Source organism: Pyxicephalus adspersus, chromosome 5 (assembly GCF_032062135.1).
Source record: "Pyxicephalus adspersus chromosome 5, UCB_Pads_2.0, whole genome shotgun sequence".
Lineage (NCBI taxonomy): Eukaryota > Metazoa > Chordata > Amphibia > Anura > Pyxicephalidae > Pyxicephalus > Pyxicephalus adspersus.
This window is the reverse complement of record NC_092862.1, coordinates 98,203,575-98,217,723: the sequence shown is the minus strand read 5'-3', so window position 1 is coordinate 98,217,723 and position 14,149 is coordinate 98,203,575. Positions and strand designations below refer to the sequence as shown.

General features: G+C 38.9%; 1 protein-coding gene and 1 long non-coding RNA gene across 2 annotated transcripts; both read left to right on the top strand.

Moving 5' to 3' along the window:
• Positions 1–8: 8 nt before the first annotated feature.
• On the top strand, positions 9–9,833 carry LOC140331317 (uncharacterized). The gene is made up of 3 exons (XR_011920915.1): positions 9–91; positions 9,178–9,336; positions 9,518–9,833. It is a non-coding gene; the product is annotated as an uncharacterized lncRNA (long non-coding RNA).
• Positions 9,834–9,861: 28 nt separating this feature from the next.
• Positions 9,862–13,880, top strand: LOC140331315 (uncharacterized). Its single transcript, XM_072412242.1, has 4 exons — positions 9,862–11,392; positions 11,741–11,863; positions 12,911–13,021; positions 13,503–13,880. Exons 1-4 carry the CDS (start codon positions 9,862–9,864, stop codon positions 13,538–13,540), a joined length of 1,803 nt encoding a protein of 600 aa, XP_072268343.1. The 3' UTR covers positions 13,541–13,880.
• The last annotated feature ends 269 nt before the right edge of the window (positions 13,881–14,149 follow it).

Below are 14,149 nucleotides of genomic sequence, written 5' to 3'. Positions count from 1 at the left end.
AACCAGCGGTGCGTGAGAGAGGAAGAGAACAGACAAACACCAGGGCGGAGAATGCAGGAAGGCGGTGGTGGCGGACACTCTGTAATTTAAGGTGCGCTTGTAAAGTCTCAATAAAGTTTTGTGGAAAAAAAAAAACATTGGCGTAGGAAGTACGCAAGACTGTTCTCAGCCATTGATTAACATTTGCCAGTTTTCTGCGTCACGCCTGGCTCCCTGATGACTGCTTGTGTTTTGTGTGTGGAACGTTTCATTTTGCGTTGGTTGGAATGACGTATAAGTGCGCTATAAACTATACCGGCGCTATATATTCAAAACCATCATACAAATTGTGACAGTTTCGTTCTAATACGTTATGAACTTCGCACGCTACGACCGTTACGTCCTGATTAAAAACGACATGACAGCGCAACTGGAGTGGCTTCACCAAAATGGCGCCGGGTGGAGGGAAAATATATTGTGCTCGCTCTAGTGTTACGTCACGGCATTCCTAGCGTCCTTCCCTAAACTCCTCCAGGTCTTTCTTTGACGTCATTACAGCAGCACGTGACTGACTTCCTGGCTTTTCTCCCGCACTTCCAGTCTTGTAGACTGTGCGGTGTGTTACTACAAAGAATCCCTCACCTCCATCTATTCCCTGAGGAAACATTTCTCTACACAGTCACCTGGATAATTAAATAAACACACACAAGAATTTACCAGTGATTTTATAAGTATATCCAGCTTTATCACACCCAATTTGCCAATATATATTTATTGTACAGCGCTGCATAATATGTTGGCGCTATATAAATCCTGTCTAATAATATTTGACCCTATAGCTTATGTTTGTGTCAAAGAAAGAAAAAACATTGCAGCTCATATCTTCAATACCACAAGTACAGAAAAATACCCACTGATGTGCCAGAAACAGATCCTCAGCCCACCGTGGGCTGACAACACACTGAACTAAAATATAGATATTCCAAGAAAGCAACAAGATTAATAGGGACTTTTGAGGCACAGGTTCTAGATAAATGTACCATTTGATTTACAAAAAATAGGAAAAAAATATACTTTAGTACATAATCAACAATAAATAAATAATTAAAACTAGGCATTTATCTGAATCATTAAAAACAAATTGCACATAGCAAAAAATACTGACATGCTAAGTTCATACTTCATCTCAATGAATATCGACGCATTTCACAGAATCTAAATGTCCGCTTCCTCAGGATACAAGTGAGACCTACAGTATAATACGTAATTCTTATTAACAATTCAAAAACAAACTATCAATACATGTTTTATCAAAAATAAAGCCTACTTTAGCCTGGATAATCCTTAAAGTGTATAGAGCTTCCCCAGATATGAAATTGGCATAAAACAGCAATGGAGGACATCGGAAACAACATCCCAGCAGCAAACAAACTGCTCTTCTATATGTTTGTAGGCTTTCAAATCGGACAACCAAATTCCTAAAACAGAGGTCAGCAAACTCCGGCCTTTAGGCCATATATGACCTAACCCAGGTTGTTTCTCTTGCCCTTTAGGGGGGCAGCGGCTCTGGCGGAACACGTCCTGGCTTGTGGAGGTGGGCAGGCTGTGTCCCTGGAGATAACTCCCCCACTCTCCCATCACAGGCTCAGATCTGCGATGGGAGAGTGTGCGGGGTTATGCCATCATGACATCACGTTCAGTGGCGTCATGATGGCATAGCCCCGCCCACTCTCCCATCAGCCTGGCCCCTCTTTCAAATTTTATATTGTGGCCCCTGACTGAAAAAGTTTGCCCACTGCTGGCCTAGGTGGTAGTTTGTTCCTGACTAAAACCCCCTGGCTGATCCAGCCTAATCCCGGCTGGCAACCCACGGCGGAGCCAAAACAAACTTCCAGAGCCGCATGCGGCTCTTGAGTTTCTGTGTTGTGAGTCCCTTCCCTATTTACCGTGGCTGGCGTTAACACTTCCGCCTCCGGGGTAAATAGGAAACGTTCCCCCTCCCTTCAGGGGGCGTTCCTGGTGGTGGGGCGGGACTCGAGAGAGAGTCCAGCCTAGTGTGCTCCTGCCTACCCCTGAAATGGTCTAGTGGCCAAAAAAGTTTGCTGACCTCTGGCCTAAAACATTACTGAATAAAAAACTATATATATATCAGTTACGTTTACCGGTGAAAAGCCTTTGATCCATCCACAAACCGAGCCCAGCAAGTCCTATGTTGTCTTGGCTTCCCTCTTCTGTCCAGCGTTGAATGGAACGGGTCAGGTGTGGCCATCTTCTTTCTTCTGGGTTCTTCTTCACATCAGCCAAACTTGCACTATGCAGGCGTGAGATTGGGTGATGTGTCTTCCTGCAAATGTAAAAAAATAAGTCAATTGTCAATTTCACCTCTCATGCATGAGATTGATCACCTTTTTTCTATTATAGGAAGGCCCCTGATGAGGCATGCCTGATCTCAGGCATGTGCAGAAGGAGCAGCCTCCTGATATATGTGAGATGTGTATCCTGGGAGGCTGCGAGTTTCCCCTTTAGTCTTTACCAAAAAAAAATAGTAATTTAAATTTAATTGAAATTTAAAAACACATTTTCCTATTATGTAAAAGGGATAGCCACCCTTTTTATATTGGTAAAAATGTGCTGATAGGTTCACTTTAAGCTTTGTACAGGCATCAGATAATTGTCGCTGGAAATCATCTTTCCTAATTGCTTCTAGTGACAGGAGAACAAACGAGCATGGTACACACAAAATTACATAGGTTGAAAAAAGACACAAGACCATCAAGTACAACCACTAGGGAAATAAACATACTACAAACAGCACATCCCTGACAAAACCATATATACAAAGTTGATCAAGAGGAATGCAAAAAAACACAAACCTGTTCTATTGATTGATGAACAATGTCTGGGGACTGCTGTACGTATGTCAGATTTTCACCTGAGACAAGAACAACTGTTCATCTCGGGCAACAATTATCTGATATGTGTACAAAGCTTTGGTGTTGTCACATCAGCCTTCCCAGCTTTCTTTTGCTAAACCTCTTTACCTTCTTATTGTGAGGGTTTTCATTTATTAGTACAGCAATCGCCAACTGGTGGTCCGAGGCTTCTGGTCAGAAGAAGGACCCCGCTGGCGGAGCGCATCGGCCAGAGTCGCGTACCACGTCCCTCGTACAAATTCCTGGCTCAGTGGGCGGGCTATGTACCTGGACACAACCTGCTCAATCTCCCATCACAGGCTCAGATCTGCAATAGGGAAGTGGGCAGGGTTATGCCATCATGATGTCACTATGGGTGACCCATGTATTAGTACATAGTCAGCAGGTAATGCAGGCATTTCCACAACATGTAATAACGTGCATTGGTGGGCTGTAGTGTCCTTTTTAATGGCAATTACTAAAAGTAATTTTAACAACACATACATGGTAAAGTACTACTGTGCTGCATAGGAAGTGTATTGGTAAGGGGCATTAGGGTGTCATTACTGAGTGTATTAGGCGGTGTCACTTAGCAAAATCACGATTAAGACAGGTGGGTATTGCAGAAAGGCTCAGGCGAAGTCCCTTTTGCAATAACTTTTCTCACCCACTGGATCGCCAGCCAGCTGTCAAATTTTGCTAAATTGTTCATGCTCATGTTCAGTGTTAGTTGCCAGGGAAACCTGGCAATCCTGACTTCCCTTGCGAGTGCCTAGAATAATTGCATTTGGATGAATTTATGTCATTCTGGCATAGCCAAGGATGGTCTTCAAGAAAAAAGGAAAAAGGAAAATAGTGGTGCACTATGGGGATAGGTCAGTAATCGAGGGGTTAATTCCTCTTTTAATGAATGGGCAGCAGTAATGAACTATCACAAGTATGTGTTAACACATTGCAAAAAGAGAACATTTATTCCTTTCAAAAAATGTCAACATGAATCTATTACTACTTATAGATGAAATAGGCAGATGGTATTTGGAGTCTTCAGCAGGGTGCTAATGGTATGACTAAGCCGGTCCTGGGTAACATTCCTCTTCAATAACCAAGCCGTCAGTGAAAACCTTCCTAATAATGGTGTTTTCCCTAAAACAGCAAATCCCGAAGCATTGAAGGAATCTCTTTTAAATTCTGTCACAAGAAACCATGGGTGATAGGGAAGATCATGTTTACTGTAGAATTGTCAACCAAGATATAGTGAGGACACTTTGACCCATTGCTTTGAGTTCCAACAGGTAAGTGTAGGAGTAGAGACAAGCATTTTATTGGTAGGCTTTATGATTGATCATTTGGGCATCCCACATCTGATTGGATTTTATAATCACTCACCACTGGTTCCACATTTTGGTAGCATTTCTATCTAGACAGTAGTATGCACACCTTCCTGTTCTTGTGTTGCATTCATTCACATATGTTAACATAATTTGTGTGTGAATGAACTGTCAATGTACCTTCATGTATAAAAAATGATGAAGCGAATTTTTTTTCACAGACGTGCACTTTAAACCAGGTATATTGTTCAGGTGCCATTTAAAGTTAATAGCAAGCTAATGCAATAGAGTGAATTGGACCTAATGGTTCTGTACAGGGGAGGATGCAGATGAATAGGTAACAAAAACCTTGGAATCTTTATAAGCAGCCAATCCCTGGATCCCCAGGGTTTCTCCAGAAGCTGTTCCTTGAGCTGTTGCTGATTGACCTCCAGTAAGATGGTTCTTGCATAGTTCCAGGACCAACAAACACCTTTTAAGCTGTCTGTAAAGATGACATTCTGACCACTAATGTATGGGGGCCAGGAGTTCTCTGACACCTCAAAACTGTTTTAGGGGTTCCTTAGTGGTAAAAAGATGAGGAAAGGCTGTTTTATGATATAAGAGAGGAAACAATTTGGAAGAATGTAATATTTATATCAATGAGGGATACTGAAGGTGGGAGTACACCATACCAGCTCTGCTCATTTTGCCTTCCAGCCTGCTTCTACCACTTTATACAATCAGCTCACTCTTTGTTCATTACACGGCCCCGTTAGGTACCCTTCTCAGATGCCAGGGACCAAAATCAGACTGGAGGAAGCATTGTTTTGTTTTTTCAATTTTTTTGTCCATTGATATACAGAATGTTATGTGACAGTGCTGCTTTCCATACGTGTCATTTGTATCTTTGTTCTTCTTAATGACCTAAAATGCAGAATATTCAATTTTTTTTTCCCTTTACTGTTCTCTTCTATATAATATATAATTTATGATGGGTTTTTGTAAAATGTAGGACAAATGAAAAAATCATGATGCTCATTATCCATTTCAAGGTACATGAACCCCTCACAGGTAGTGAGATTACATCTCTACAAAGTAAATTTTCTCCACAATTTTCACCCAAACAAAAGATAGTGAATATCCCTAAATGGAGCACAGACTACACAATAAATAAATCATGGGGTTCTAAAGGACTGACCAGTCCTAATGCTTAGGTCAAAGTAGAGAAATGCCGATCGTTTACTATACTTAAGTCATGTTCACACTAGTGGCATGTAACAGCTCCTGAGTGCTAGGCTATAGCAAGTGCCCGGGAGTGGTGTCAGGCTACAACTGCTGGGCTTTTTTAGGCATTCATTCTTTTATTATTTATATTAGGTATGATATGAAATATTATTGAAAAGATCCTATACAATGATTTGAATTAAATTCATTGCAATATAATTGAAGAACCATTTAATAATCATTGTGAATTTGCAGTTTATTAATTAATTTAAAAAATTATAATTTATTTCATGTATTCTTTCATTGTCCTTTGAAATAAGTTATCTTTAAATCCTGATAGTAGTGTTTTGGAGACACTTGTGTTGCCCTTTTGCTCAATTCTCTTAAATACCATAAGGTAAGAAGATGTTTTGGACTGATATGAGCATCATTGTAAGTCAAATTGATTATCCATGTTTGTGTGTATTTTCTTTATGTACATATATACATTCTGCATACATGTATTAATATTATAGATCTACTAAATGACCTGAAGAAGCGGAGTATGTGTTCCGCAAAACGCGTCAACAAATTGTAAACCTCTTCATGGTGTATGCATAGGAGATACTGCTTACTTCGTGTTGTATTTATATGCTAAAGTTTTTTGATATTTGCTTCATATTGAAATAAAGGCTTTTTTGTAAGAAAAACTTTTTGATCTGGTACTGAATTTGACCTAAAAAGTCCCAATATTTATATGTTTTTCCTGAGTGCTTTTTTAGGCATTTGCAAACAAGTGTTTTTAAGCTTTTGAAACTAATTCAAGACTATGCAGATGGCAGGGGCGGCAAACCACCCTTGGACGTTGCATGTGGCATCAGCAAAAACACACTGCAATGCTTCTGCCTTTTACAGCCTGTCAGATAAAAAATGGACCAATTTGGTCCAATACTAATAATTTTTTTGTAAGGGAACTGCCTAAAACTGCTTATAAATACTATTAGTCTAAACATGTTTTTACTGTAATTTTCCTAACCTGCTTCCCTTATACCTATATACATATATGCACACACATGGCAGCATACTATTATCATATATGTTGTTCTGTTAATTTATTAGAATGTACAGCTGTGGATTCTAAACATATATAGATATTACTGATCCTGTGGGCTGAAAAGTGATTCATTTATTTTATGTGGATCATTTGCAAATAGCAGAGACAATAGGAATACTTCTGATTTTAGATCAGATTACAGCCGAAGTAGTGACCTCCCCCTTGTGGCCAAAACTAGAATTGCTCCAGAATGAAAAGTACCCCTTAAACAGATACAGTTCAGTAATGGCTTTGCCCCAACTTTTGCTGAGTGGTTGCTTTATAAAAAGTGGAACAAATACAGCTAGAGAAAAAGAGGAGCTCCCGCCTATAGTAGTCACTGCTTTTCCTTTCATTCTTTACTCTAAATAGCTGCTATAGGCAACAAGTCCATTCCACTTTTCCAGTCCATGACTGCTCTTTCTTTGACAGTTTATGCATGCAATAATGCATTTTCTGTTCGATCTATTGGAACAACAAAAAAAAAACAGTCTACAGATAATGGTATTTTTTGAAAATATGATACATTTTCAAAATACAAGAAATCCCAGATCCATTGTTACCAACCATACCACCTTTTTCTTCTGCTGAGCAGCCCAACAGTCCATTATCTTCATGTGTCAACTAATTGGCATCCAGCAAGAGCTGGCTAATTTATAAAATCTGTAACAGGTGCTGTAGGAGTAGTGGAAGGTTAGTTGTGCTTGGGAATGTAATAAGGTAAGTGGTGGATAGGCATAGGTTATTTTTTGTATTTGTTGTTGTAGCTGTGCTTTTATATTAGGGCTAGGGGTTTTCTTAGCATTTAAGTGATAGGATAAATAAATTGTCCTTTGTGCAGGTTTATTTATTAACACTGCTGGCTTTTTAATCATCTTGTTCTGTTAGTATTAATTTCTATTCTTTTGTGTTTAGTTTTAGATGTCTGTAACTGAAATAAATGATTTTTAAAATGTAAGACATTCTTTGTGCTCCTAACAAAAGGGGTTACTGCATTTTAGGTGAATGATTCTTTGTTGATGCCCCACTGTGACTATGTGCACAGCAATTAGCAGGTAGTTTTATCCAGCTTCAATCTCCAAAAACAAATCTTGTCAGCAACAGTTTTGATTGAGTGTGTAAATCAAGCTGTGTATCACCTGAATACTTTTGGTTTTTATGGACTAATCACTTGTGTGTATTGTGCATAATATATTTTGCACTACATGAAGTTGCATATTTTCTAGCTAAATGTAGGGTCTGGTATTTCAGAAAGATGTGTAAGGGATATGCTTGACTGTCATGAAAATAGAATTGTATATTCACATGTTTTTTAAAAACTTTAGAAATAACATTTTCTGATAACAATGGAAATACAGATTACATAAAAATGAGGATTCTTGTTAGGATGAAAATATTTGAGAATCTAATAAAATCAGGGCTGACAACTATTCAGGTCATGTTTCTACCTTGCTTTATGTTCAAGTACACTTGTTTTTTTTTTTTTTTTTTTTTGTTTTTTTTAAATTAGGTCTGCTATTGCAAGACCGGTTGGATTTAATATTGCAGATTTTCATAACCATACCAAGTATGCAAAAGGTGAAAATATAGGTGAAAAAAGAGCTGTTCCCTGGGTCTCAAGTTGAGCCACTTGTTGCTCTGAATATACCATTGGTAGTGGTCCAGTTTGGTGATAACTTCTGGATTCCACAACTAAGCATGAGCTCAAAGACATTATTGTTGTTTGGTCCTGAAAGGGCTGAGTGATTTTTTTTGGCATGAGAGTCAGGCATCCAGTTTTTGAAGTGGCCTACACTGCAAGTTTTTAGATTTGCTGGTACCGGTTTCCTTTTTAGAAGAATGGTTAATGTATTAGGATGCCAGACTCCTCTATGGAGCTGCAGGCATCGCTTCACAGGGGACATGGTTAAAATAACCTGTTAAATTTATCACTTAACTTTTTATTATTGACTGGACATTGAAAACCCTGTAAATTGAGCTATAGGGTTGAAGTTCAGCAGATATTGGTGTTATATCCAGATCTGAAAAAAGACTGTCATAACAAAGTATATGCATCAGGAGGAAGAACGCATAAAAAATACTGTGGTCCCTCTCCTCAAAATCTCCCTAGTGTAAAAGGAGATGGATAAAATGGTTTGGCTGCTGGATTTGTGTGCAGCAGTCACTAACCTCTCCTCTAAAGCAACTGCAGAAAAGTGGACACCATTTTATTGTATTTTAGTTAAAAAGATGGCAAACTTATTGACTGATTAGATGGTTTATGATTGGCTTTAGTAATGGTACCTGGGAACAATCAGTTGGCTGAACATAGAAAAGAGCAGAAGTAGTAGAAGTAGCACATGATTGAAATAAAGGCCACACATGCCAAGTGATTATCTGTAAACAAGAACTCCTCTCTATGTGAATATTATCCACTGGGTACACTTGGTCTTTTTAGTACAGTGAGACTTCACTTAAACTTTAGTAGCATGAATATGGGACAATTTGGGAAAAGCAAAAAAATACATGGCTATTGAAAAAGTATTTTAACCTTTTAATAGAGGGCATTTTTTGCATGTAAAAATATGTGCTGGTATAAAAGCACCTGCTCCTTTCCTGAAAATAAAAATGTTGTTTTTTTAAGTCGATCTGATTTTTTCTGTCACTTGTAATGGATTTATTATACAACGGTCTTTCACAGGTTCAAAAATGAACAGTACAGCACCCCCTCCTGAAAGTGGGCAGTATTCCACATCACAACAGAGGCCCTTCTTTTATGCACAGCCTACAGCACAACTACCTTTCCCAAATCCTTGGTACCTTACCCAACTCTACAATCCATACTGTATCCCTGGACCAGGTAAGTATTCTCTACCTAACCTTGCTTTCTTTTTGTGCACTTTAGTCATAACTTACTGCTCCCATTTTGATCAGTTGGGCACCTGTACATTTACTCATGTACCACTGATGCTGACTTTTTAAATTACTTTCTAATTGATCAAAAAGAAAAAAAATGAAACTTTTTTTTTTTTTCTCTTTAGGTTACCGAGGGGGAAATCCATATATTCCATATTATTCACTTCCACTCCATGAGTATCCTGGATTTTATGTCCCCCAGCCTCAAATGAATTTAAGAATGAACCGGAGACCTCATTTTAATCCTCATCCGCCGTCCCCTATGTTTTACCATGCCACGCGGTTTAGGCACTACGCCAGTCCAGGGAGACGAACTGAAACAAAAGAAACCCAAACGGACCCAAGACAACCTGAATTTGTACCCAAAAAGCACCCAGGAACAGAAAGAGAAGACTGTGAAAAAGGAAACCCAGTTTCCCATTCATCTGGCATCAGCACCGAAAATGAACACAACCTGGAGAATGTTGACATGACAATGTCTCCAGTGACCACATTGCCGGAAAGAGAATTTCACAAAAATGCCTGCAATTCAGCACAATATCGAAATATGCCTCCAGGAAGCTATGCATATGAGAAAGAGGAGGTAAGAATAGAGTATGGAAGTGGTTCTCCTGCTGCCATACAGATGTGGAAGTCTTATAAAGAAACTATACCAATATATGATGTGGCAGTAGTTAAAGAGATACCAGAAAATGTAGTGCAGCGTGATCTATTTTGTGAGGGTGTCTTGTATGGCCCTCACCCTGAAGAAGAGATTGCAGTGCAGAGCATATCCTTCTCAAACACAGAGGAGCATAAGCAGTTGCCACCTACTAAAATCTGTCTTAATGAAGTTGCAGAAGCTGAAACTCTGACTTCTCATGTGCCAAACCGAGAACAAAAGCCAGAATCGACTAAGCAAGATAAACAAAACCAAAGACCAAAAATACCACTGGAAGGGGAACCCCAGTCTGTTCTTGCTGAACATGATGATGATGATCATCATCCTGTGTGTGATGTCCAACAAGCTGTTACTCAAGACTCAGAGGAAAATGATGAATCTGAAGACTCAGGAAGTGAAGAATATTCGATAGGGCTGGACACATGTCCAGAGAAAGCCACTCAAAGCCAATCTGTATGTAATGGGGAGTTAAAGGTGGCAAATGAAAGTCTATGGGTCGAGGACTCTGTACAAAAGTTTATCCCTTCACCATCATGGGTAGCTTGGATTGAAAATCAAGAAACCAATTATGATTATGATGTGTATATGTCTCAGAGAAAGCAAAAGCGCCCAAGTATTTTGAGTGTTACTTCTGAAGAGCTTTCGTCCAGGGATGAGGGCTCATCCATAGATAATGCTTCTGTTTCTTATTTTGTGCCAGATTATATGCTTCGGAAAGGGTTATATGCTTTCCGAAGAAGTGCTGAGAGCTCTGAAAAGGAGAAAATTCAAAGTGGTGGCTCTCTGAAAGAGGATGACACACCAGCAAAGCACGCTAGCAGCCGTTATGAAAAAAGCTGCAGGCCTACTTCTGAACGGAAGGTTAAAGAGGCTTCAGGTAGAAGTCGCAAAATTGGAGTACCAATAAGAGGACTGAATAAGAGGAAACTTTACTCTGTAAAGAAGAAACCAAGAAAGAGTCAATCTTTGTCTGAACCTGAAGATTCTGAAGAATATTGGGTACTGGAGGAAGAAAACTTGCACAACTTTGAAGATGAGACTGATGACGAAGAATATTATTTTGAGGAAGATATACCACGTGAGCAGCTGGACTTTGGTAAAACTAACTTCTTTAAGCAGATCGCACAGCAAAGGATTTTGTGGAAACCTCCAAAAGGAGCCCTTCCAGCCCACATTATTGGGTGGCCTGTCAGAGAAAAGCTTCGTGTAAAGAAGAGTTTGTCTGAAGCGCTTGAACAAGTGCATAGACTTAAACCATGTGACTATGAAAAATTTGAGAAGCCCGAGAGAGGATACAAAGAGGTGCCTGATATGAAGAAACCTCAGCAGAAAATGGGTGGTAAGTTAGAAGAGTCTTCTTCATATGATATTGACACTCAAAACCAATAACGTACGCAGTCTGTGGAATGGATCAATCAGAATGCTCTTCAAAATCGCATCGTTTACTGGAATTGCTAGTGAATGTTTGTGCCACTGCAGCTCTTTCCCTTTTTAAGGGATCTATAAATACTAGAACTATTTGCAATTTTAAGTGTTCTTGAATAGTTTTTAGTAATGCAAATTTCACCAGGTATGGCTATAACTGTCAATTTCAGTGGCTTTTGTTGTGACAAATCTGTAAAGAAAATTCTTGGACAAACTGATGTAACCTAATTGTTACTCTGTATCTTCTATCTGCTTCAATTAGGAAAACCCCAAAAGAAAGCCTCTGGGGCCCGTGTTGAGGAGTACTGGGTTGGAAGAGGTGCTAAGCCCAAATTCACAGAACCTGCATATTATCTGCAAGATACAGCCAAAATCAAAGAGCAAGGTATTCTGTCTTTTTAGGTATTTTAAAATACAGCTATATAATTTTCAGAAAGCTTGCTTGTTCATGCAGGAAATGCAATATATTAAAAGCAAATTTACAACCTAGAATATTTACTTTAGGTAGATTCTAAAGGAGCCTGTCAATTGCATCTCCACTGGTAAGCAAGTCCTTATTTCACACTTCAACGATCCATCACATTTCGGGTTTGGTCTAAACCTCCACTATGTTGTAGTTTTTCTTGCGAGCCTTTGCATTATTGCTGTGGTCTGTAGTTATAGTTTGGCTGGCAGATGGAAACACAACCCTATGGGGAAAATGCAGGCGTCTGACAAGTAGGATGTAAGATTCTGGTTTTCCTGAAGGCTTCAGCTTATTAAAAAAGCAAAATGAAACCAACCCACCAGAGAAGTAGAAGTAGTGTTGTGCAGTGCTTTTCAAACTTAGAAGGTATTCATAAATCAGTATTTGACAGTTTCATAAATAAAAGCCTTCAGATGGAGACCACCACTTTCGGCATCTGTTTTCATCAATGTAGCCTTCAGTTTACATGGTATCACTAGTCAAGAGATGACCTGATCACATAATGATGCTACTCTGGGATTCAGAACAAGCAGTTGCAATACTAACTTTTAAGAGGAGAACTTTATCAATGTGTCCTCGGCAAAGTGAGTCATACTGGGGTTTTATATACAGGATGAGCATGGAAAGGGTTTAATAAAGGCTATTTAGCAGTGTATGTGCATACTGTTAGGCCTATTGGTTGCCTTATGCATATAGCTCATAATTATGGAACTTTGTGCCATCTTTGGGAATAAAACATGCCAATCGCACTCTGCTTTGGTTATTCAGTTCAAAGTTTGCTTCAAACTCAGTCCCAGCTTTTTGTTTATTTTGCTGTGACATCAGAGCCAGGAGCTGACAATACCTTGCGCCTCTGGGCAAGAAGCTTGTGACTTAGTGTTTTAAAGAAATTCAGCAGTGTATATGGTGCAGTTTATGGCTTGTATAACTTTCCTTTTTATGATGAGATGTTAAATTTATTTGTAGACAAGCCTCCAAAAAAGAAAGGAACGCGCAAGTCTGCTAAAAGAAAACAAAGTAGAACTGATACAGAAGAAATAGATGCATGGGAGATTCCCAGATCCTTCTTGTATAGAGGTATGTAGCTACATAAAGTAAACATTTTACATTTTATTCAGAGCTGGGTTTGTAAAAGTAGAACTAAACCTAAGATTACTGCAAATGGGCATCTTTTACTACACTACTTCTAAAGGGTGTTCACGTGGCAAAGTGACTGATTCCCCCCTGCAAGGTACTTTCTTCTGCTTTACTAATGACTTCAAGCATATGCAAGCAAAATGTGTTTTTAGCTTGGCAGAAATGAACAGATCTGGAAGCTAGACTAATTTTATCTTTTCCATGATGTTGGTGTAGTGTGCTAATGTTTATTACAAAAAGGGGGAAGTCTCGTTTAATTTTTATTACGGGTTAATTGGATTGAGCACTTCCCCAGTTGACAGGCATTTTGACCTATGTCTGGTGGTGTTGGTGTATTATTGGGAGACAACATAAACCCTCCTATATCAATGGAAATTGTTATAGTAGTTTTACTGTATAATCGTGTTTTTTGGTCCTTTAGGTTGCAACTTAAGGAAGGGTGGCACCAGGAAGAAGTAGCTCTTCTGCTTATATTGTGTATTTAAAAAAAAAAAATTTATATATGTATTTATTTCTTTGTGTGAGTGAGTGTTGCATGAAACAATGTTTTACTCCTGAAAGGAGTCCTACCTACCCACAAATTAATGTATAACTTTGTATTATGTTATGCACTGGAGAGGGAAACTGATGGAATATAATCAGAAGGAACAGGCACAATTGAGTAAAGATTTATGAAAATTGAAATGAAAACTGAGAAGATAAAAATTATCACAGAAGAAAAAATGCACTTTAATGTAAATATCACTGAAGTCACACGTTTATTAGCAAAAAAAAATAAAGGTTGATTATAGATTTGCAAGTTGTTGTTCATTCTTGAATGTGGTCAAGAGGAGACCCACATTGTGAATTTTTGTGCTTGTTTAAATTGTGGTGGGGGGTGGGGGTGGGGGGGCTAGGTATCTAATAAAGCCAGGAGAGGAGCACACTTAAGGCAATTTAGCAAACTTCTAGCCCACTGCTAAATCCTGTCTAAAGTGAGGTCAAATGCCTATACCAATGAAATGCTTCTGTTCAGGAACACTTTCTAACAGGCTTCAGGAAAATAGTCCCTGTTAGACAGAAGACTGG

Bases quoted from the DNA above. Each gene is read 5' to 3' on its own strand.
- LOC140331315 (XM_072412242.1), top strand. From the start codon at position 9,862: ATGACAATGTCTCCAGTGACCACATTGCCGGAAAGAGAATTTCACAAA. The intron at 11,864-12,910 runs GTATTCTGTCTT...ATTTATTTGTAG, and splicing joins AGCCAAAATCAAAGAGCAAG to ACAAGCCTCCAAAAAAGAAA. The intron at 13,022-13,502 runs GTATGTAGCTAC...TTGGTCCTTTAG, and splicing joins CAGATCCTTCTTGTATAGAG to GTTGCAACTTAAGGAAGGGT.